Source organism: Amphiprion ocellaris, chromosome 11 (assembly GCF_022539595.1).
Source record: "Amphiprion ocellaris isolate individual 3 ecotype Okinawa chromosome 11, ASM2253959v1, whole genome shotgun sequence".
Classification (NCBI taxonomy): domain Eukaryota; kingdom Metazoa; phylum Chordata; class Actinopteri; family Pomacentridae; genus Amphiprion; species Amphiprion ocellaris.
Genome location: NC_072776.1, coordinates 25,123,356 through 25,144,995, shown reverse-complemented (window position 1 = coordinate 25,144,995; position 21,640 = coordinate 25,123,356). Strand labels below are relative to the sequence as shown.

The 21,640-nt window shown below is 39.1% G+C and overlaps 1 protein-coding gene across 2 annotated transcripts; it reads right to left on the bottom strand.

Annotated features, from left to right (window-relative positions):
• Positions 1-7,312: 7,312 nt before the first annotated feature.
• On the bottom strand, positions 7,313-21,549 carry si:ch211-140m22.7 (uncharacterized protein LOC570370 homolog). Of its 2 annotated transcripts, none has more exons than XM_023288358.3 (7): positions 21,405-21,549; positions 21,121-21,187; positions 17,029-17,134; positions 14,102-15,088; positions 12,625-12,688; positions 8,611-8,735; positions 7,313-7,627 (listed from the first exon to the last, which is right to left on the bottom strand). In XM_023288358.3, exons 2-7 carry the CDS (start codon positions 21,163-21,165, stop codon positions 7,596-7,598), a joined length of 1,359 nt encoding a protein of 452 aa, XP_023144126.1. In that variant the 5' UTR covers positions 21,166-21,187; positions 21,405-21,549; the 3' UTR covers positions 7,313-7,595. The 2 variants fall into 2 exon arrangements, with proteins under 2 accessions (XP_023144126.1, XP_023144127.1); XM_023288359.3 differs by having other exon boundaries at positions 21,121-21,182; positions 21,405-21,487.
• Between the last annotated feature and the right edge of the window lie 91 nt (positions 21,550-21,640).

Sequence of the window (21,640 nt, the reverse complement as noted above, 5' to 3'; positions counted from 1 at the left end):
ATGGCACCAGAGAGCAGATGGCCAGGCAAGGGTTAAAAAATTTGAGTATAACTGTAGTCATTTATTTTATTTTTAACACTTAGTAGTGTAGTCGGGAGTGTCAGTAGGCTTCAAATAGGACACTAAATTCCTTGATTGTGGATGTACACATGCCCTAGTGTTATCAGCCATGATGTGACACTGGAAATGTAGTTTTTAGTCAATACATATGGTCCCATAGAGGAAAAAAGATCATGTTTACTGTGTATGTGGAATTTTCTTCTGCTTCTGTGTACTAAATAAAAAGTACAACTATTGTACTTACATATTTTGTCAGGTCCCATTTGATGACTATGATGGACTGATTGGATTTGTCAATGAAGGAAATGTCCACTGGAAGTTTGTGGTAAGCATAAAATTATCCGCCATTACGGAATTTGTGTGATGGTCATTGTTTGTACATTCAAAGGTAAGGACCCTTAGTTTGCTATAATGATTTAAAGTTATCTAAAATTTAGTAACTACAGCTAAATCAACAAAACAATATATTCATTTTTACAAAAATAAGAGTTTGTTCTTTTTTAAAAACTGATAATTACTCAAGTCATAGTACTGTATTAGATTTAATAATCTGACGTTATCATCTCATGCAGTCATATTTTGTACATGCTGTAACTAATTATCCATGCCTCACAACTGATTGTTATTCTACAAATGATATGTTTTCATCTAAACGCCATCATTGTCTTCATCCATCACTTGGTGAAATTATTTAAGGTTATTGTCCAAACAAAGACCTCCTTCTAGCACTAGTACTTTCTTACTAATTTGAGTCTGCTTTCAATAACTAAGACTCCAAACTGTAACTCATGCGTGAAACTTAATTTCAAATGATGTGAGAGCTGTGAAGTGTGTTTATACCAAGTGGAATGTCAAAATATATTATTTGTCTTGCTGATGTTGTTAACATATTTAAAGATGCCATCATTTTACTTTTTCAAACAGTATCTTCATGCCTTGTCAAACCACATTTTTGTGGTTGATCCTTTGAAAGGGCCACATGAAGCTGAAGACACCAAAAAGGCTGGCTACAGATTTGGGTAATATTAAATATTACTTATTTAATAATGTAAATTATGAGAAATTAATAGTATAATACACATTTAGTAAAACTACAGAGTAAGCACAAATCTAAACCAAAATTGATTTCCCTTTAACCCTGCAGACAGTATTTCAAAATGCGTCAGAATAGGTTTGGAAAGGAGGACTGGGTTAACATCAAGTGGCAGCCTGGCAAGATAAGCCACACCTTCCAGAAAGATAACACCAGTTGTGGGATCTTTGTGATGCAGGTGATTCAAAGAAATCTACCTTTTTTAAAAAATACAAAATTAGATTAGTTTTTAGATTAGATTAGACTTTATTCATCCCGGGGAAATTGTTTGTTGCAGCAGCAGAGATGTAGGAAAAGCAATAACATAGACAATATACACTAAGATAAAAGACAATATACACTGTACATTAAGATAAGCATAATGCATAAAGCAAAATGACATGTAGTTTAACTAAGTGATGTCATACACAGAAAATGTATAGTTTGCTATCTATACAGATGGCCAAGATGACAGTGATGGAATTTCCTAACATCCCGCAGTCATTTGACATTGACTCATCAACACAGTCTCTTCAAAGTCTAAGAAGGGACATGGCAGAGGAAATTCTCGAAGGATCAGGTATTGTTCTAAATATTACATTCATATGTTCAGCATCTGCTACAATAAATGGAAATTAATTTATTACTTACCTAATTACATCTTTTTTCAGTTTCAAAGGATGATTTCTGTTCTTTCTGTGGAAGTGAGGACCTGCCCAAAACTGTAGTTGATGCTGTTTGGGTGAGGCTACTTTAACATTTTCAAAACAATAAATAGTCTGAATCGTGGAATAACACTAAATAAATTAAATATTGTACACTTTGCATTCCAGGTTTCCAGATGTTAATAATTTTCTATATGTTTAACACATTTATCCCCATCTAGATTCAGTGTGGAATGTGTACAAGATGGTTTCACACCCTTTGCCTTGGAATGACAACAGCCCAAATACCAAACAAAAATACCCCTTGGTATTGTGTGTTGTGCAACAGCCACAGTTGAAGAGGCTGCACGCAAGTTAGGCTCTTATCAGATATAAGAGGGTTTTGATCTGGGGTAAGGATCCAAAGCTGTTTCAGAAATGTTTCCAGAAAAAAACGCTCCGTAGTTTTGAATTTGTTTTGTTGTGACTTATCTCTAATATTTTTTGTTGTAACAGATAAAAATGATCACCCACTGTTTTATAGGGACTCAGTTTTATTATATTTGGGTTGTTTATTGCCATGTGAAGTTGTGCACAATATTTAGTGTGTGTGCTTGTGTGTGAAGTTTAGGGACTGAGTAAACCAGCTTTGATGGCACTTTTCTTGATGTATGTGGTATATTTTATATTATACACAGGAAAAATGGCATAGGGGCATAGTGCACCTGTTTGTTCAAATGCATGACACTGAGTAGTGATGGAATTTACAGTCCTTAACAAAGAGAGGGTCAGATAACACCAATATACCAAACTAAACTGTTTAGACTGTCTCCTCAAGTACTGACGATTGGGAAGAAAGACAGTAAGATGCCTTCTTACAAGGCTGCAGCATTAACTGATTCATTTAAACCATAATATTAAAAGGCAAATGATATTTTTCAGACAATACTTAGCAGAAAAAACTTGATGGTCTAATCAGTATGACCCCTTTGATGGTTTGACATAGTTAATTTTTTCTAACGTGTGTAAGAGTGAAGTTATTGAATTTTATGACTAACAAAATAATAAGACAATAACGAAAATTCCTTAAAATTCAGATTTTGTATTTAGTATCAAACCAAGAGTTGTAGTATGACCAGCAGGAGACAACTGATGGCTGCAGTAAATTTGGTGACACTACAGTAAATAACAGTGAAGTTATTGAATTTTATTACTAATAAAATAATAAGACAATAACAAAAATTCCTTAAAATTCAGATTTTGTATTTAGTATCAAACCAAGAGTTGTAGTATGACCAGCAGGAGACAAATGAAGGCTCCAATGATTTTGGTGACACTACAGAGCACAAGAGTGAAGTTATTGAATTTTATGACTAATAAAATAATAAGACAATAACAAAAATTCCTTACAATTCAGATTTTGTATTTAGTATCAAACCAAGAGTTGTAGTATGACCAGCAGGAGACAATTGATGGCTCCAGTGATTTTGGTGACACTACAGAGCACAAGAGTGAAGTTATTGAATTTTATGACTAACAAAATAATAAGACAATAACGAAAAGAGGCCGGAAGTCCGAATCTGTGAATATCTTGCCAACTTTACCTAACTCATCAAAACAACAAGCAGCAGAATATTAGCTTGATTACTAAAATGCATCGGAACAAACTGAGACCACGTTGCAAAAACTACTCACTCAGAAAACAATAAAAACACGTTCAGTCATCCACGTCCTAACCTGTCATTTCAGAGCACGTCAACCGCTGACAGTATTTTTTTTTTTTTTTTTAAAAAGGAAGGGATTCGATCGGGTCAAAACAAACAATGGTTTATTTGCCCTACACAGTCAGCCACGAGCACCTATTGGATGTATTGAAGTAGACTACAGTCAAATTTGAATGTTACAGATACAGCTATTCCTGTTGAACACTGAAGTGATCGTGCTGCCATATTTGTATATTTAGCCTATATGTACTCTAAGGTGGATTATGTCATGGTACCTGCTCCAGCTCCTGTTTCTCTCCATTCTTCCTCCTGTTCTCTCTGTATCTGTCTCTTTTGATCTGTCTCTCTTTGGCTCCCTCTGTCTGTCTGTTATCTCTCCCTCCTGTCTCTCGCTCCCTGTCACTTGCCCTCTTGCTCTCCCTGCTTCACCTGCCTGCACTCAGCTGATTACTGCAGGTGACGCGCATTGCAGTAATCATCTCACCTGCCCACAATATCACCTGCTCACTATTTAAGCCTTGTTCATTCACATACTCTCTGCCGGATCATAAAGACTCACATCCCCACTGAGACTCTGCGTCTCCACTTTTGGACGTCGTTTCCCCCCTCCCTGGATTACCCCACATGGACTCTGATCATCTCCCTGATTCTCGCCCGCTTTACTTCTGTCTCCAGCCTGTTTGTCCTGTCCCTTCTCTGTCTGCCCGTTTTCCCCCTCTGTGTTCAGTTTCCCCCATCTTGTGAGTACCCATCCTGAGCTTGGTTTTGTTAGTTCAGTTTAGTAGACTTCCATTTTTTGTATTCGTAGTGTTGTTTGTTGAGTTTAGAGTAGTTTGGTTTTGTTCTGTCCCCTTAGTTCAGTTCTCCATATATGTATTGCTTTGGTTATCTGGTTAAATAAAACTCTTTCATTTATTCATTTGTCTGCCAGTTTTCTCTGTCTGCACTTGGGTTCTCCAGCTCCCCCCGTAACAGATTAGGAGCATGTCATTAAAACAAGTACTGTCAAACACCACAATTCACTCTAGTCTTCCTCTGTGACATCTTTAAAGGTATCTTCTGCCATTTCTAAACCAGCCAGGGTGTTTGGGAAGACACAAATCTATTGTTTGTTTTGACCAGCTCGGATCCCTTTACTTCCATTTTTTAAAAAATATTGTCAGCGGTTAACGTGCTCTGAAATGACGGGTTAGGATGTGGATGACTGAATGTGTTTTTATTGTTTTCTGCCTTGTTATGATGAGAGGCTGCTGAGGGTCTCAGTGTTTCTAAGAACAAACCATCGAATCCTCTTACCATACTTGAAAAATACATGTTTTTTTATTTTGGCCCGCGCATTTCTTTTTACTGTCTGTAGATGATATTTACATGGCTATAGACTTTAAGTAGTGATGATGTTTTTTCGGCGCTCGCAATAACAACAAAAGAGGAAACCACTCAAAACTGAGTAGGCGCTGCTGTAACAGGCCGCCACTCATGCGGCGACAAAAGTATATATGTTTGAATTCCGGGAGATTAGTTTAAAAAAAAAACCATTTACACAAAGAAGAAACTGCCCTCTCCAAATGCTTCTGTTGTTGCCACATACTACTCATTTTGAAGAGAAAGGACACATTTTGAACTCATAATTCTTCTTTCCACTGTCATACTGCTTTCAGATGGACATGTCTTGATCCAGAAGTGGTGTCATCTTCTCCTGGAGTGATTCCAAAGAGAGGACTTAAACAAAATGTGTATATTCATTTTAGTATTAAGCAAATAAAGTATTAATGGTATTAAGTTAGGGGTTCACTTCCACTTCTACAAAGTTGTAATACCCCATCAGTACCATGTCAATAGAGCATCTGGTAACTACATTAAGTTCATCAGAGTGTGGATGGCAGTCTTTGTCAAGAGTATCTGTGCATGTCAATTTGTTCACCAATGTATTAGCTTTTTCCCATTCAATATCTTAGCTGAATTTTATTGTTTGAAAGGCATAGCCAGAGGTTTGCTTTCTGGACTGATGAAGGCAGAAGGTTGCTCCAGAGAATCCTCAAACCAATTTAGAAAGCCATCACTCAGGAAGTTCCACTTCACATGCAGGCCGTCACTGACTGGTGGATGTCATTGTACAGTCAAAGGGAGCTGAGCAGCATTTGGTGGTACTTTGAAAATGTTCCTGTTTTCTCATCATTGCAGACTGACTCAAGATTCACTCAGGGCCTTTGTTAGTAATATTATCAGTGGACATAACATTTTGTAACCATTTTAAAAGAATACCTGAGTCCCAGAAAATAATTGTTTCTGTACCTAAATAAATAGCACCTTTCATGGCACTACTTGTGTATGTACCTGTCTAACATGGCTTGACTTTTACAGCAGTAAAGTGTTACAGGGGATGGATGGCCTGAGTCCAAATGGGGATGTGCAGTTTGGAGGGAAGCAGGCGTCTGACAGTCTATGGTCTGCTGGGGAATGAAACCATGAACCGGGCTTATATTGCATGAGGTGATTGTGAACAGGTGAGCGGATTAAAGAACTAATTGCTGCAGCTGAATCACTTTGTTGCAATCAGACTGCAGGCAGGCAGGAGGATGCAGGGAGCAGGGAGAGAGAGACACAGGGGATAAGAGAGATGACAGACAGATACAGAGGGAGCCAGATAGGTCAAAATAGATGCAGAAGAACAAGGAGGAAAAAGAGGGGGCAGGAGCAGGGATGGTAACATAAAGGGTATATGTAAAGTATATTGTTTAAAAATGAACCATTTTCTTTTGGTAGGCCATCATATATGGTCTGTCTGTGCAGGAAAATTTGTCCTTACAGGAGGCTGAGCAGGTCTACTTCAGTGGTCCATCTTACCATTAAAGGTAAGGGTAAAGGATACATTTTTTTTCATTTACACAATGTTTGAAAATGTGTTTTTTTTTTTTAACTATTTACAAATAGAAGTAGTTATCACCTTTATTAAGGAGTACCAGTGTAAGTGAATGTACACTTTATAAGTGTTAGCAGTGGTTCTGTCAACTCTGCAGTGATAATGTTGTGAGTGAAGTGGAAGTTTTTTTTTTTTTAGAGGGACAGAAAAGGAGCTGAAGGAAGACAATTCAGTCAGGACGTGGTGCTGATTTCAGAAACGAGTATTGTGACATGAAATGTTAAAAATAAAATATATTTTACCAAGGTAAAAAAAGTGAAATATATACAGTTTATGGGATATATCAGTGCTATATCTACTTATGCATGTAAATATCTGTCTCTGTGTGTCTCTCTCAGGAGGTGGTGAGATCAAAGATTTCACAGCGGGAGTCCCAGAGCTAATTTTGTGTGTTTGTGTGTTTAGCTTTTATTTTTATTTAATGTTTTTGTATAAAATAAATATATATCTGCCTCCAGAGTTGTCCGTGTGTGTTGCCCGTTTCCAACCTTTCAGACTGTCCTGTTGGAGATCTAGGCACCACAAAGGCCATTACGTACGATTACATTATTATTTTACCTGATAATTACACAATTTGTCCAGGGCTCTGTAGACATACTTACTGGGGCTGAAATGAAAGTGGAATACTCCCTACACACTGTAAATTACATCCCAATATCAAATAATTACAACACATACCTAAGTCTAAAATGCATTCTAATGATTGAATAAAGAGCATCATTCATCAGCATAACTGAACATGATCTCAGATCTGAAAATGTGCTAATTTAGCCTAACAAAAGTACACAATCTAAGTATTTTCTGTCATCTACTTTCTGTTCCTGCATTTTCAGTTCAGTGGATCAAAATATGATGATTTGAAATAGCTATGAGGAAAAGAGATTAAGAGGTGTACATATAACAAATATCACCTGGAATTTATTGTTTTCTTCACACTCACATCAGCCATGATGATTCTACACAAAGCATATTTCACAGCTCTAAGTTTACTTTGTATGCCTAAAATGTACATTATCTTTATTCCCATAAAACATATATAAACAGGTGTATCTTCACACACTACAGGTAAGGGTTTGTTTAGCTAACATCATGCAGACTGATATTGTTTCACAACAGAGCATAGATGTACATTAAAAAGGTGAGAGTAGAAAAGTTCATTTGAAAAGTGTTGATGTTTACTTCTGAGAAACTTCATCCAGCTTGGGCTCTAAAACACACAAAGTAGGGCTGTTAACATTTTATGATCTTTAGATGAAAGACTCCACCATTTATTATGAAAAAAACTCAAGTTCAAGGGCACTGTACTACAAAGCCGATTCAACATATCCAGGTTATCTTTTCGTTATCTGCTTTACGCAAGTCAACACATGTAGTCAGAATAAGTGATTATGCAAAGCTGGTTATTAACTCAGTATGTCAAACCAGAGTTTCTAAACCTGTATGTGAGTGTATATACGCTTGTAGCTCACAAAACTCATAGCTTCCTGTCATACTATCTGTGCACCGAGCTCTGCTGGGTCTTCTAATGCTGATGACATTTTTTCTAACAGAACTGATTGGTCAGTTGGAGTTTTCATACGCGGTCTGGAGCAGGTTAGGAGTTCAGCAAAGGTTGCCATTATGATGTACCCCGATTAGAAGTGAACCACGGCTGTAGTACTGAAGCCCGGATGTAAACCTGAAGTTACCTGGATAATCTGATGTCTTGCTTCCTAGTACAGGCCTCAAGTGCTGTTAAGACTAGAAAGTACACGCATCAGCCACAACACTAAACCTACTTGCCTGATATTGTGTAAATTGTGTAGGGCCCCTGTGCTACCCAAACTCTGACCATTCAGGCCATTTACTTAGGACAGGAAATAAAATCAGGGGAGTTTGGGGTATAGGTTTCTTTGTTGTGTCTCTCAAACCTTTCCTGCTCGGTGGCTGCAGTGTAGCAGGGCACATTGTCCTGCTGGGGTAGACCACTGCCACAGCTTAGTACAATGTTGGGGTGCTAGGTTGTTTAGGTGAGTAATACGTACCAAAGCAACATCCATATGATTGCCAGGAGTCAAGGTTTCGAAGCACAACATCATATTGTAATGAGAAGATCAAGGTTATTGACTTCATCTGTTAGTAGCTTTGTTGTGGCTGATTTGTGTATACTGCACATATCAAACATGGGTGTTCACACTGCTGTTGACTTACCTGTGAACTTGAACTCAGGGAAAGATGTCAGGTCACCACCACCATAGAGTCTCTGAAGCTTCGCTATCTCCTCTGCCAAAGCCTTCTCATACTCTGAACCTGCATCAACTAGCCCCCCAGTAGCTCTACAGGACGACAAACATCAACAATCAGCAGGGCAATTCATAATTTTCTCCCCGATTAAATGTATTTTTTGTGCATGATTAGTTCTTGGTTGAAACATCAATGCAAATTCTGTCACACTTAAGATGTTTTATCAACTTCATTTGCTCTAATCCTACATGTACCATTTATTCATCTGCAACTGAAAGCAGTTACAGCAAATGAAGTGTTTGCTCCTTTTTGAATAATGTTTACCAAGTGCAATGACTTTTAGACTTTATACTGGTAAGACTTTCTTTTCAATGGATGTATATATTTATGACCTGATATTAAAGATTTACATCTTTAGAAGGAATGAATAGACTCAGGAGTACCACAATGCACACTGCAGTTAAGAGAAAATAAAGTTACTGAGAGGTGATATAATTTTCAATCAACTGACATTTTAATTGTATTGTACATTGGTACACTCACATCTATTGTACATTGTAATTAACTACTTAACTATCAGTAGTGTCAAGACATGTTCTGTCAAGATCGAATTGAGACAGGACAAAACTCAGCAGTGAGATGTCTGTATAGATTCTCAGTCATCCGGGTAATGGTATTATAAAGTACTTCAGTAAAAGGCAACTAGACGGGGGAGTCACGAGATGCAGGCGGTGGAGATGGCTGCTTGAAATTCTTGCTGTGCTCACCCTGCATAAAAACTTTTAATTAACTCCGCAAAGGCCCAGAGTTTCAAGGCTACATGCACGTTTTTGGCAAGGTAAAGCAAGATGCCCCATGGAGGCTAAAAGAAATCCAGAAATTCAAAGATGTTCTCAGGTTTCACCGCAGCCAACACCAGGGCTAGTGAACAAGCTACCAAGGTTAACAACGTGGACATGCCGCTAGCTAGCAAGGAAGCATTTGCTACTACAGACAGCGAGGTGGTGAGGGAGCGCTCCAAGCTATCAAAACTTATTAAAGACACATCTGAGGCCCAAGATAAGAGGCTAGAGGACACAAAGCAATCTGCACTGGCCACAGAAATAAAGCTGACAGAAATTTTTGAGTGTCTCAACCATGATAAGGGCCGTTTAGCATTCTTGGAGAACGCAAATCAAGAGCTCTGGGAGATCCTACCCCAAACCAGAGAGGAGATGGAAACAGCTCAGACGGAAGCTCAATGACATTGAAAACTGGGAGAGGAGGAAGAACTTAGGCTTTTTCGGCTTCCCGGAGGAGTGTGATAACAACGATACACAATTGTTCCTGTGTGATGTTATTCCAAAGATTTGGGGAAAGGATTTCCCGGACGGCTAGAGCTCAACCATGCACATAGGATCAGGGAGAGGAGGCCATCAGTGCTCCAAGGCTCTCATTGCCAGGTAATTGAGGTTCCAGGACTGGAAACACATCGAGGGAAAGTGACCTGGGATGGCCATGCCACAATGGTGTTTCCACACTACTCCAAGAACATGATTGACAAGGCCTGTCCACTCTAATGAGAGCAAGAATCTGCTCCATGATCGCCACATCCAATCCAGCTCATCATCCGGTCAGCAGAGGGCCATCATGAATTCAAGGATCGAAAGAAGGCGCTCGATTACATACGCAGATTGGATTAACGCATCCATCTCTTGGAATCATGCGCCCTCTCCATGGGGCTCCCACACCTCTAATTAACTGGCTCACTTTCATGTTCTGGCACAACCTTATTTTAATGTAACCTTGGGACTCACGCTGTTGTGAACCAATCTGTCTTTATTATTTTGTTTTTTAGTTCTCATACCCTAGTGTGATGCAGACCAGTTTTCAGCACTCATTTATTCTACATTGCGCATCATGTTGGTTTGGAATAAGTCCTCCTTTGTTTACCTTTTCTCCTGCTACAGAACAGTAAGAGTGTGTAACTATGGTTTTAACAGAATGTTATTTTACATCAGAACAGTCTGAGCTAATCGAGGGGTAATATTTGTTGAGTGTCAGGTGGTTTGTGCCCGGTCTCCCTTATTCTGGGAAAATTCAATTGTGTAGCCTAATAAGCCGTAATGTGTTTTCCCAATATTTCTATCTGGCCATTGCCGTTCCTGCTTTTGGCACATTGTAGAGCGGAGCAGGTTTCCCTGTGCACTGCATGTATATACTGTATGTATATATGTGTGTGTGGGTGTGCGTGTGTCTAGTTTTTTTTACTTTTGTGCACTTGGTGATAGATCTTCCAGAGCCACAGCATATATTTTCCATCCATCCATTATCTATACACCGCTTAATCCTCACTAGGGTCGCGGGGGGTGCTGGAGCCTATCCCAGCTGACTCGGGCGAAGGCAGGGGACACCCTAGACAGGTCGCCAGTCTGTCGCAGGGCTACATACAAAGACAAACAAGCACTCACACATTCACACCTACGGGCAATTTAGAATAATCAATTAACCTCAGCATATTTTTGGACTGTGGGAGGAAGCCGGAGTACCCGGAGAAAACCCACGCATGCACAGGGAGAACATGCAAACTACATGCAGAAAGATACCGGGAAAGCCGGGACGCGAACCAGGGATCTTCTCGCTGCAAGGCGAAAGTGCTAACCACTACGCCACTGTGCAGCCCAGCATATATTTTCATTGATTCCATATTATGACAGCTAGCAGTAGCTATCGAAGCTTTAAAACATGGAATGTGAAGGGCCTTAATCATCCAGTTAAAAGGAAAAAGAGTACAAAAATTAATAATAAGTTTGACATCATGTGATCGCAAAATTTTGTCCAAAATCCTGACAAATAGATTAGACAAAATAAAAACATCCCTGATCCATCCTGATCAAGTTGGCTTCATCCAAACTCCATCCAAGGCTGACAATGTCAGACGCTTGATTGACATCATGTGGGCAACACAAAACGAAGCCCACCCCATGGCTGCCATCTCGTTAGATGCCCAGAAGGCTTTTGATAGGGTGAAGTGAGTGTTTTTCTCTACCATGCTTATATGGACAGAGGACAATCGCGTTTCTTCATCAGGTCAAGATAAAGTTGATGGATTACTGACTGCAATATAGTGATGTGGCTAAATTCAGGATAGAGTGTACCAGTGTAATATGTATGTTTGTATATAATTTCTGTTTTGTTTTGTTTTTTTGTCTGTTTTTGATTTTCTTTGTTTTGTGTCCTTGCAAATATACAATATATATTGTGTATGGGAATACTTAGGTGTGTGTGCGCACGTGAAAGTATATGTGTGTCTGTATGTGGGCATATTTTAATGCTGGACTCTTACAATATTTACTGATGTATGTTTACCTTCATTCTGCCTCTGTATGTTTATCTGTCAAGTTTGAAAAACAATAAAATATTAATCATAAAAAAGGCAACTAGACTTCTCTTTTTTAGGTACTTTAGGTACTGTCATCCAAAAAGCTTCTTTAGTGAGATGGTTTCTTGCTCAATATGATTCATTGGTGGATCTAAATTTATTATCACGGTTTCATCAAGTCATTAAATCAATCATGACAATCTCATTAATTGTGCACATAACATCACCTGCAATGTAATTAATGCAAGTGGTTGACTCCCTGTATGATATAGAAATGCGAACTTTGAAACACTGCAAGTCGCAATGCAGATCACAAAAACACCACCAACAGCACAGCAATACTAATAAAAAACCCTTGGGCATTCAGACTCTCTTTTTTGCTGCAGTTTGACTGTGGTTCAGTTTAATTTGTGCTGGTTTTGACACAGCAATCATATCCAGTTTACCGCAAAGTTGCACTTAGATCCCTGCAAGTTGTGGTTAAACTGGATTAATTCTAAATAACAGCAAAGCTATTCTGGCGCTAAGTGACAGAGTGACAGCCTGATTAAGTTTTTGAGACCATGTGCTAACAAACATAGATTAACCTTAACTGGCTTTGTAGAGGCAGTGACACTTACTGGCTTTTTGCAGAGTACTGGCGTATTGAGTCCAGGAACAGCTTCTGAATTGGGTCCATTTGACCTGAGAGTCACAGGGAGATATCAAATAATTATATTTCTCTTCAAGAAAAATTCTACATAAAGCAAGATCATGTAGCTGAATATCATCTGCCCATTTGACAACAAATAAATCACTTTTTAACAGTAAACCTTCATGCACAAAACAGCACCCCAGAGTGGTAAACAGTAGCCAGCTACAGAGGTCAAATAGAGGAAAATATGTAAAAGGTCAGGTCAGTTAACAGGTTAAAAGGTTGCTGTGATGGTCATGCTGAACTACACTTTAACAGCATTGCTGTAAAATATAGGTTGCCAGCAGTCTAGGTGCAAAGTAGTCTAATTCAAATCTCAAACTCACTTGCACAGGCAAGTCCAAAGAATCAATTTCAAATCTTCAAGTTTTACTTCACACACAGCAACTAAGGTGCATTTACCATGAAATATAGAGGAAGGAAAATATCCATTTATACTTTATCCATAAACAAAATGAATTGGATCAAGCATCTATTGACATCACAATTACTATGCAACTTCAAAATATGTGTGAGAAGTGTAAGGGAAGGAGTAATAAAGAAATTTGAGGTAAAAAATAAATATATAAATAAAGACAACACAAGGTGACAGGTAACAGGTGATGACTGCAACCTTGCCATTCTCCTTCACCAGTGGAAAAGGTACCTTTAACATTATCTTTGTTGTTTACCATTCACCAATGCAAAGTCAGGAAAAGTCCATTAAACCACATCACAAAACTAGGAAATAGACAGTGTCGAGGATTATTTTTCTGTTGTGTTGGACCATCTCAGGAAAGAAGACTGGGAATGTGACTGTGGATCATAAAAACAAAGAAATCTTTTGTATTTTTGACTAAAATACAGACAATTCGTAAGGGTGGGAAAAACTAATGACACTGGCTTATTCAGGAAGGTGTAAAAGAAATACTAGAAAACAAAAGAAATACATGCATTTAGCTGACAATTGTATTAACAGAAAAAAAATTAGAAAAAATGTGCCCAGAAATACAGCAAATAAAAAATCTCAAGCCAAAATGCTGTAGCATTAGTGCATGCATCATCTGAAAGATGGCGGAAGAAGCACAAAGCATTGGACAAACAAATAAAGTGCATGAAAAATGACCCAGCCTCAGGGGAGCAGGGTGAGTATGACTAAATGAGGGAAAGGTAGTGTTTAACTATTACGGGCTAAAATGCATCAACTAAAACTACAGAACTGTTAGGAACAAGTGGTGTGAGGCTAAAATAAAAAAGCGTGTTTGTGATAGCAAGTATCTTTAATGTTTATCGTTACCCTCATCACTAACTACTGCACTACTGCATATATTTGTACACATTGTGATGAAAATAACTACAGGTAGACTGCAGGATCCACAGAGGAAAAGAGAAGGATTGGGGGATGGGATGCTTGTAGTGTGTACCCTCAGACGGTTCAAGTGGTTCAGCTGGGGTCTCCACCTGCAGCTCCTCTCCCACAGCTTCAGCTACAACTGGAGCAGGGTCCTCCAACTCCTTGGCACTCTCTGCAGGGGTGGAAGCTTCAGCTGCATCCTCAGCAGCTACTTCTACAAAGGCCGCTTCGACCACAGACTCAGGTGCTGTGTCAGTCACAGGCTCAGAGGCCACTTCAGCAGGGGCAGCTTCTACGGGGGCTTCAGCAGGAACAGGTTCAGTTGTAGCTTCAACAGCTGGCACAGTTTCTGCAACAGGGACTTCAGGGGCAAATTCAATAGGAGTTTCAGCAGTTGTGGCTTCAAGGGCCACTTCAACAGGAGGTTCTGCAGGAACAGCTTCAGGGACCGGTACTGCTTCTGCAGCAGGGTGTGCAGTTTCAGCTGCAGGTGCAGCTCCTGGAGCAGTGGCATCTTCAGTTGTAGATGCAGCAGCTTCAGCAACAACTTCGACAACAACCTCAACTGCTGGTATAGCTTCAGAAACAGCTTCAACGACAGTTTCAACAACTGGTACAGCTTCAGCAACAGCTTCAACGACAGTTTCAATAACTGGTACAGCTTCAACGACAGTTTCAACAACTGGTACAGCCTCCAATGCAACTTCAGCCACAGGTGTAACTTCCACTGCTGCAGCAGATTCAGAGATCGACTCAACAGCAGGTGTCGCTTCAACAACTGGTGTGGCTTCAGCTACTGAAGCAGGCTCAAGGATAGCTTCAGCAGTAGGAGTGGCCTCAAGCACTGGGGCAGCAGGTTCTTCTGCAGTGGTTGTTGTCAGAGTCTCAGGTGCAGCAACAGCAAAGGGCGTGGGCTCTGCAGCTGTAACTGGAGTGGCAGCTGGTGCAGCTGCAGCAGCTGCTACTGCTGTTGGTGAAACTTCTTTCTTGGGAAACTCATAAGGCTTGTGCTGAACAAGTTTCTCTAAATCGAAGTATGTTTTAGCCTCGTTTTTGTCTAGGATGAAGGAGGAGGGCAAGCAGACAGAATGCATTATTTTTTTAAAACATGTATATGGTTGAATTGCAAAATGTCCAATATTACACACATTAAATAACCCAAGATTTGAAACAGAAGACATCCTGGAGGGTAGTATCTGGTACAGGTTTACTGGAAGGTAAAAAAAAAAAAAAAAAAAAAACACATCCCAAACCTATGAAATAATCAGAGATACAGCACATTTATTATAAGAAAGCTTCAAGAACTCTCAGCATAACAGAACAACTTTACCATTGACCATAAAATCTTTCTAGTGAGATAAGTTGAATGTTATGGGGTAGTAAGTCAGTGAAATAATCTTAAGAACGGGTGAAAAGAAAGCCAGAAGTGAAAATCAACTGTGGTGCAAGTATCACTGAATAATATAATAACAATATTATTAATATAATAATAATTTGGATGGGTCGAGAAAAACATATCTACACAGATTTGCCATATATGCTAAATCCTGCATGTTTGTAAACGCAGCTGGTTGTAGTAGCAAAGGGTTAAATGGTCTTTGTAATTTCTTCTTTCAGACATAGGAAATTAAATATTTCTGGCTTCTTAAACTAACATAAACAAATAGAGGCTGCTCAAAGTGTCCAAATCACTAAAATCCCACTTTGTTTCTGATTTCTTAAACAGTGAACTGAACGCTCAGGACTCAAACTGAGGACAGCTAATGATGATTTTACTATAGCTTATAAACTGTGACTATGTGTCAGCTCACCTGCCTGAGGTGAGGAAAGAAAGTTCACAGTGACCTGCTTTTACATTCTGATCAATCTTTTCTCCACATAGGAGATAATTTGTAGTTAAACCTAATTCCTTTCTTTGGAGATGTACGTATGGGTCCTACTGCTGTCTGGTGCTGCAGGTATTTAACCACCTTGGAGGGAATAATTCCAAACAGCTGGAACAAACTTTATTTTGGAGGACAGAATCTTGGATTAGATTGATTACTGGTGGGTATCATCTTTAAGCTGTTAGTATCTATTTTGATTGCGGTAGACTTTCATTGTCATGGACATTTTGTAGCCTAATGGATATATAATTGTTGAGCAATATGAGTTAGAAAAGTCTGTTTTTTAGTGCTTTCTGTGACATATTAGGACAAGTATTGGTGTGGAATTTGGAAAATTCCATCCCAAAATCACTTCACACACCTCAAAGTACTGTTGCTTATGTGCTGATCTGTTAATGTAATGGTTTAGTTGCGACTTGTGCTTAGTTCAAAGCGATATGTATATGTTACTAGGTCCAAACTAGTCACACTGGCATTACTGAGTTATGACTCTGAGAGGAAAGGTGCAAATATTGACAAGAATTTAGGACATCAGGTTCAAAAGGTTAAGTCAAACTAAAGAAAGCTCTGAGAAGATTATCAGTCAGGTAGATGAATAAAACACAAATGACAACAGCAGCAGACCAGTCAAGAATAATGGTCTACCTTAAGTCTGCAACAATGTCCTAGTTTAAAGAAGACATTTGAGACAGCTCACACAATTGAGCACCTCTGTAAACAGGAGGCAAATGACTTATCTCATCACACTATTGTCCGACAACCTTTTAATGGATGGTAAGGAGGTGCCCTAACCTAACATTTGATGGCACAAGATGAATCTTCTTGTAGCCTTCAGCTTCAGGCCAAGACATACACAATGGTAACCAATTCTTTCAAACAAAATCGAGAAAAAACACAGTCGTTACACTAGAAATGAACAGTAATGTGGAGAATGTCTAAAGAGTTCTGTGTAGTCAAAAAGATTAATAATGCAGACTACCATTATATTAAAGCCTGATGTTTACTCCGTGACAAGATCAATGACACTTGTACCACAGTTGCCGCTTCATTCAAGAGCTTATAAAGCCTCAGCCACAGCTTGTGACAGCAGGAGACACTCTCAGACACCTACCTGTGTTGTTCTTCTTCGAGGACTTCTTGGAACCCCCAGATTTTGTGCTGAAAGCTACAGCTGTGGGTGCTCTCCTCAGAGTAGTCCAGCTCTCAGCCTGCAAACACTGAAAACACAACCACATACACATTACGTACAGTCATATTACTTACTTAACACAGCAGTAACTGAGCATTCTCAAAATGGTCAGTTCTAGGCAATGTGACCAACTCAAACTACTCAATAGTTTAAATTTAATAGAATAGAATATTTGTATTGTCATTGTATTTTGCAACAATATTGGTCAATGTCTGTGTAGATTCTCAGTCATCCAGGTCAAGGTAATCATAGGAGCTTCAGTAGAAATCAACTGGACTTCTCTTGCAGATTCTCGAAGACGTTTCACCTCTCGTCCAAGAGGCTTCTTCAGTTTTAACCGACAAAAGGGGAGTTCCAAAATTTATAGTCACTCTAGCTCACATGGCTAATGGCCCATTAACAACCCGGGACTCACATGCCTCAAGATGTGATTGTTGTGAAATCAAGTGGTCCACCAACAACAACAGCAATCATGGTGATGGAGCTGCCAGTTCACACAACAAAGAATGTGAATCTGTCAAGTCAGGATTGACTCAAGATGTTAATGATGGCAAAACTTTCTGGGAGAGATGTTGTCACTGCCTTATAGGTGTTTGATAAGTGGTGTCACAGACCCCCTCCTCTGCTTAGAGATGGCTATTCCAATTTGATATCCTCTGTTGTGTAAACTGGCAGCTCCATCACCATGATTGCTGTCGTTGTTGGTGGACCACCTGGTTTCACAACAATTATACCTAGAGGCATGTGAGTCATGAGTCGTTAATGAGCCATTAGCCAAGTGAGCTGGAATGACTATAAATTGTGTAACTCCCCATTAGAACTGAAGAAGCCTCGGATGAGAGGTGAAATGTCTTCAAGAACCTACAAGAAAAGTCCACTTGATTTTGACTTAAAAATTGGCCTTTTTTTTTTTTTTTTTTTAAACTTTTATTTACAACCATGGGGTATGACATCCAGGCATACACAAAACAATATTCAGTAATATCTTTGTATAAATATAGCAAAAAATATATTAGTACAGTAGCAGAAAAAAGAAGAAAAAAATAATATTTTTATATATATATATATATATATATATATATATATATATATATATATATATATATATATATATATATATATATATATATATATTCAATAGTTTGAAATAGACATTACTTTAAATACATATTTGACTGTAGTCACAAGATTGGTCAATCCTTAAGTGCATAATAAATCAATACAAAATTAGAGTTATGCAGAAGGTACTAATTATCATTGGCCCAAATGCTGGCTTTTAAATTGGCTTTAAACATAAAATTCCATTTGACTGACTGACACTGATCATGTGGACATCGAAGCTGACTTTCTACCTCTCAACCCGGCCGGCCAGTGACAGATATAAGTCGGGTTCTGCTCAAGGTTTCTTCCTGTTAAAAGGGAGTTTTTTCTTGTCACTGTCGCCTTAATGCTTGCCCTAGGGGTTCAGGTCATATGGGTTCTGTAAAGCGTCTTGAGACAATCTGAATTGTATTTGGCGCTATTTAATAAAACTGAATTTGAAAAAATTGAATTAAGTGGTGGTTTGAGCAGGTTCTGCTAAAGCACAACTAACAGAGAATTTCAACACAGCTGTGTGATAGGTTAAACCAGTCCATGTCCACAGTGCTGTCAGTGCTGGAGAATGGTCTGGCCACAACCATTATCATTCCGGCATAGGGTACAGGGACTTGCTAGTAGGCTAGCTAGTATTTCTTAAAACCATTCACAATCATCTTGTGAGCCAGTAAGGGCAGAAGACAGAAATAATGAACTTGTAATATAGTGTAAGGGATAATTTGTTTTAGAACTTTTGCACACATGGAGACAAGCAGTGTCGTGAAAATGGCCAGTGCACTAAAAGAACCAAGCAAGACTGCTTAATTATGCGATACCTTCTAGATACACTCTAAAAATGTGCACCCATGCATGCACATTGGTCTACGCATGAAAAGGGGGGATAAAAAACAGAAAGTCGATGATGTGGTGTTTGTGTTACAAGACAAAGGTCACTGCAAATTACTTTCAGCCATCTGCTCATGTATGCACATTAGTGCATGTACACCTTACCACCTTAGCAGATGAGAAACGTGAAATTAATTAACTAAAACAGAGCCGAGTGCGAAAGTACAGTGATGGAGCCAGGCAATGTTTATAGGGGTGGCAAGACTGTGAACATTACTCACACTGGGGTGACAAAAACTTAAATTTTTAGCCTTTATGTTCAGCATGGCACATCACTTTTTTTTTTTTTTGTGTAATTCAGTTTTGGCCTTTGTTTATGCAGGCATAACTGCTACATGATGATTCAAATATTATAGGCTTTCCTCTAATATAATATGGATTGATTCTGAAAAAAATGTGATAGGGTTAGCATACAACTCTAGTTCTATGAGTATGTTCATGGCCCAAACAGGCTTCACTATTGGTTGTGTGGCCAGATGTTAATCTGAGGCTGACATGGCCACCTCTGTAGAAAGACCACCCCAAGAAAGACATTGATTGATTGACTGATAAAAGGAACATGTTCATGGATTTTACACATCTTGTGTAACACTTAACACACACATTTAACCAAAACTATGTCATTTTGAGTATCACTGGAAAGTTTAGCAGCTTAAGGATAGGACGTTTTGTGGGTTTGAACAATATTTGACTGAACAGCATGAGTTTGTATCTACAGCATGTCATTAGGGTGCAAAAGGTTAGAAAGGACTGACTGCAAATCAGTTTTACCACAGACTAGACTCTTTCAAGTTATCATGTCCAGAACCACTTTAAGGATAGACAGTTTAAAGTTTATTTATGTGCAGAGCCGTAGCTTGCCATTAGGCAAGGCAGGCAATTGCTTGGGGGCCCCCTAGCTAGGAAGGGCCCCAAGTGGGCCAACAGAATTGACACAAACAGCGACAGAATACATTCACTAGACAGCTGCAGTTACAAGGTGCAATGACAACCGCCCGTCGCAGAGCCCCTGAAGAGGCCCCCTCTGCCGTGAGTCAAACTCGCTCCTCCCTCACCTCCTTCTCTCTGTCAGACAGAGGGAGAGGGGGAGAGAGAGGTGCTGACAGCGTGCAGCGTGCTCTTCAGTAAATAAAAACATTTTTTATTTTATTTGATTATGTGGTTTGCTTTTATTGTTGTGGTGTTTATTTTTTTTATAGTTTTTCTTTTCTAAAAGCATTTTAAAAACTGTGACACTTTACAAACAAACATATATTTATTTATCTTGTTCTTATTCTTGTTGAATTTGCCAGGGTACTAGATTTTCAATGTCATTGTCTTAATCACTTAATGTTTACACTCAATGTTTACATTTTTTGAGTACATGCTAAAATAAGAACTACATGCATATAACAACTTCTTTGACCTGTGGCAATTCCTTATAATGGCAAAGTATAATTTATTACACCCCATATTTCCATCAGTACTTCAGAGGGGCCCCTGTTACTTTTTGCTTGGGGCCCCGGGGAACCCTTGCTACGGCACTGTTTATGTGTTCTCTGTTTTTGAAAACTTGCTAACCTTGCAGAAACAAGCCTATGCTCACACAACTTAGTGTCTAAGAAAAAGTTACCAAAACTGCCATGCCAACACTCACTGTGCTGTACTCGGACAGTCAAATTATTTGCAGTTCAGTGCTGAGAGCTTCAGATGTCAGGTCTGTGTCTGGTTTAAACCTGCTCCACTGAGGCATGCAGTCAGCGAACTAACAGTATGTACGAACTGATTCAAGTTTGCGTTTCTCTGTAGAGTTCAGTATCAGCAATTCCTGTCTTAATTAAAATCATCCCTTTTAAAGACTCAGCATGGAGTTTCAGAATTAAGTGCTAGCTTCAGGTCCGGACTGCAATTCTGCTCAACTCTGCAACCGTAAAAGTAAAAACGAGACAAACAGTTGAGGAGCCGCGGACTTTGGAATTTACAGACAATTATTTCCAAAATTGGCACGAAATAAAGTAACACATTTAGGTTGACAGCTTAAAACTGTATTACCTTGACACAGCTCAGTCGTCCTATCCTCAGCAGGGAAGCAGCCATGTTTCTGTACAGCCTGTCTGTACTGGGCATCAACAAATACACAAGCATACATAAAAAAACAGTTAACAGCCCTGAAACATTTTTAATCTGCAGGTTGCAATATTAGTATAATGCAAGGAAAAAGCCGCAATTAAAAAAAAAAAAAAAAAAAAAGAAGCTCCGATAATCTCCTAGCTTGTCTCAGTACAACAAATGTAGCCCGGTGCAAGTTATAAATGAAAGTAAATATCGATTGATACCTTTCTATAAACGAGACTATTCTGTACTCCAAGTGCAGCTCAGCGTCGCTCACAGCAGTATGGACACGGCTCTATCGAAATGTATCACCTTTTATATAACACATGGATGCGACAGTTAACGCCCCCTCCCCGACAAAATCCCTCCGTGCGTGGTCGTGAAAACGTTATTTTTGTCGTACGTCGTGGTAGGTATAATGCTGATTTTAGGGCTGTTTTGTCAGTGCGAAATGTGAATA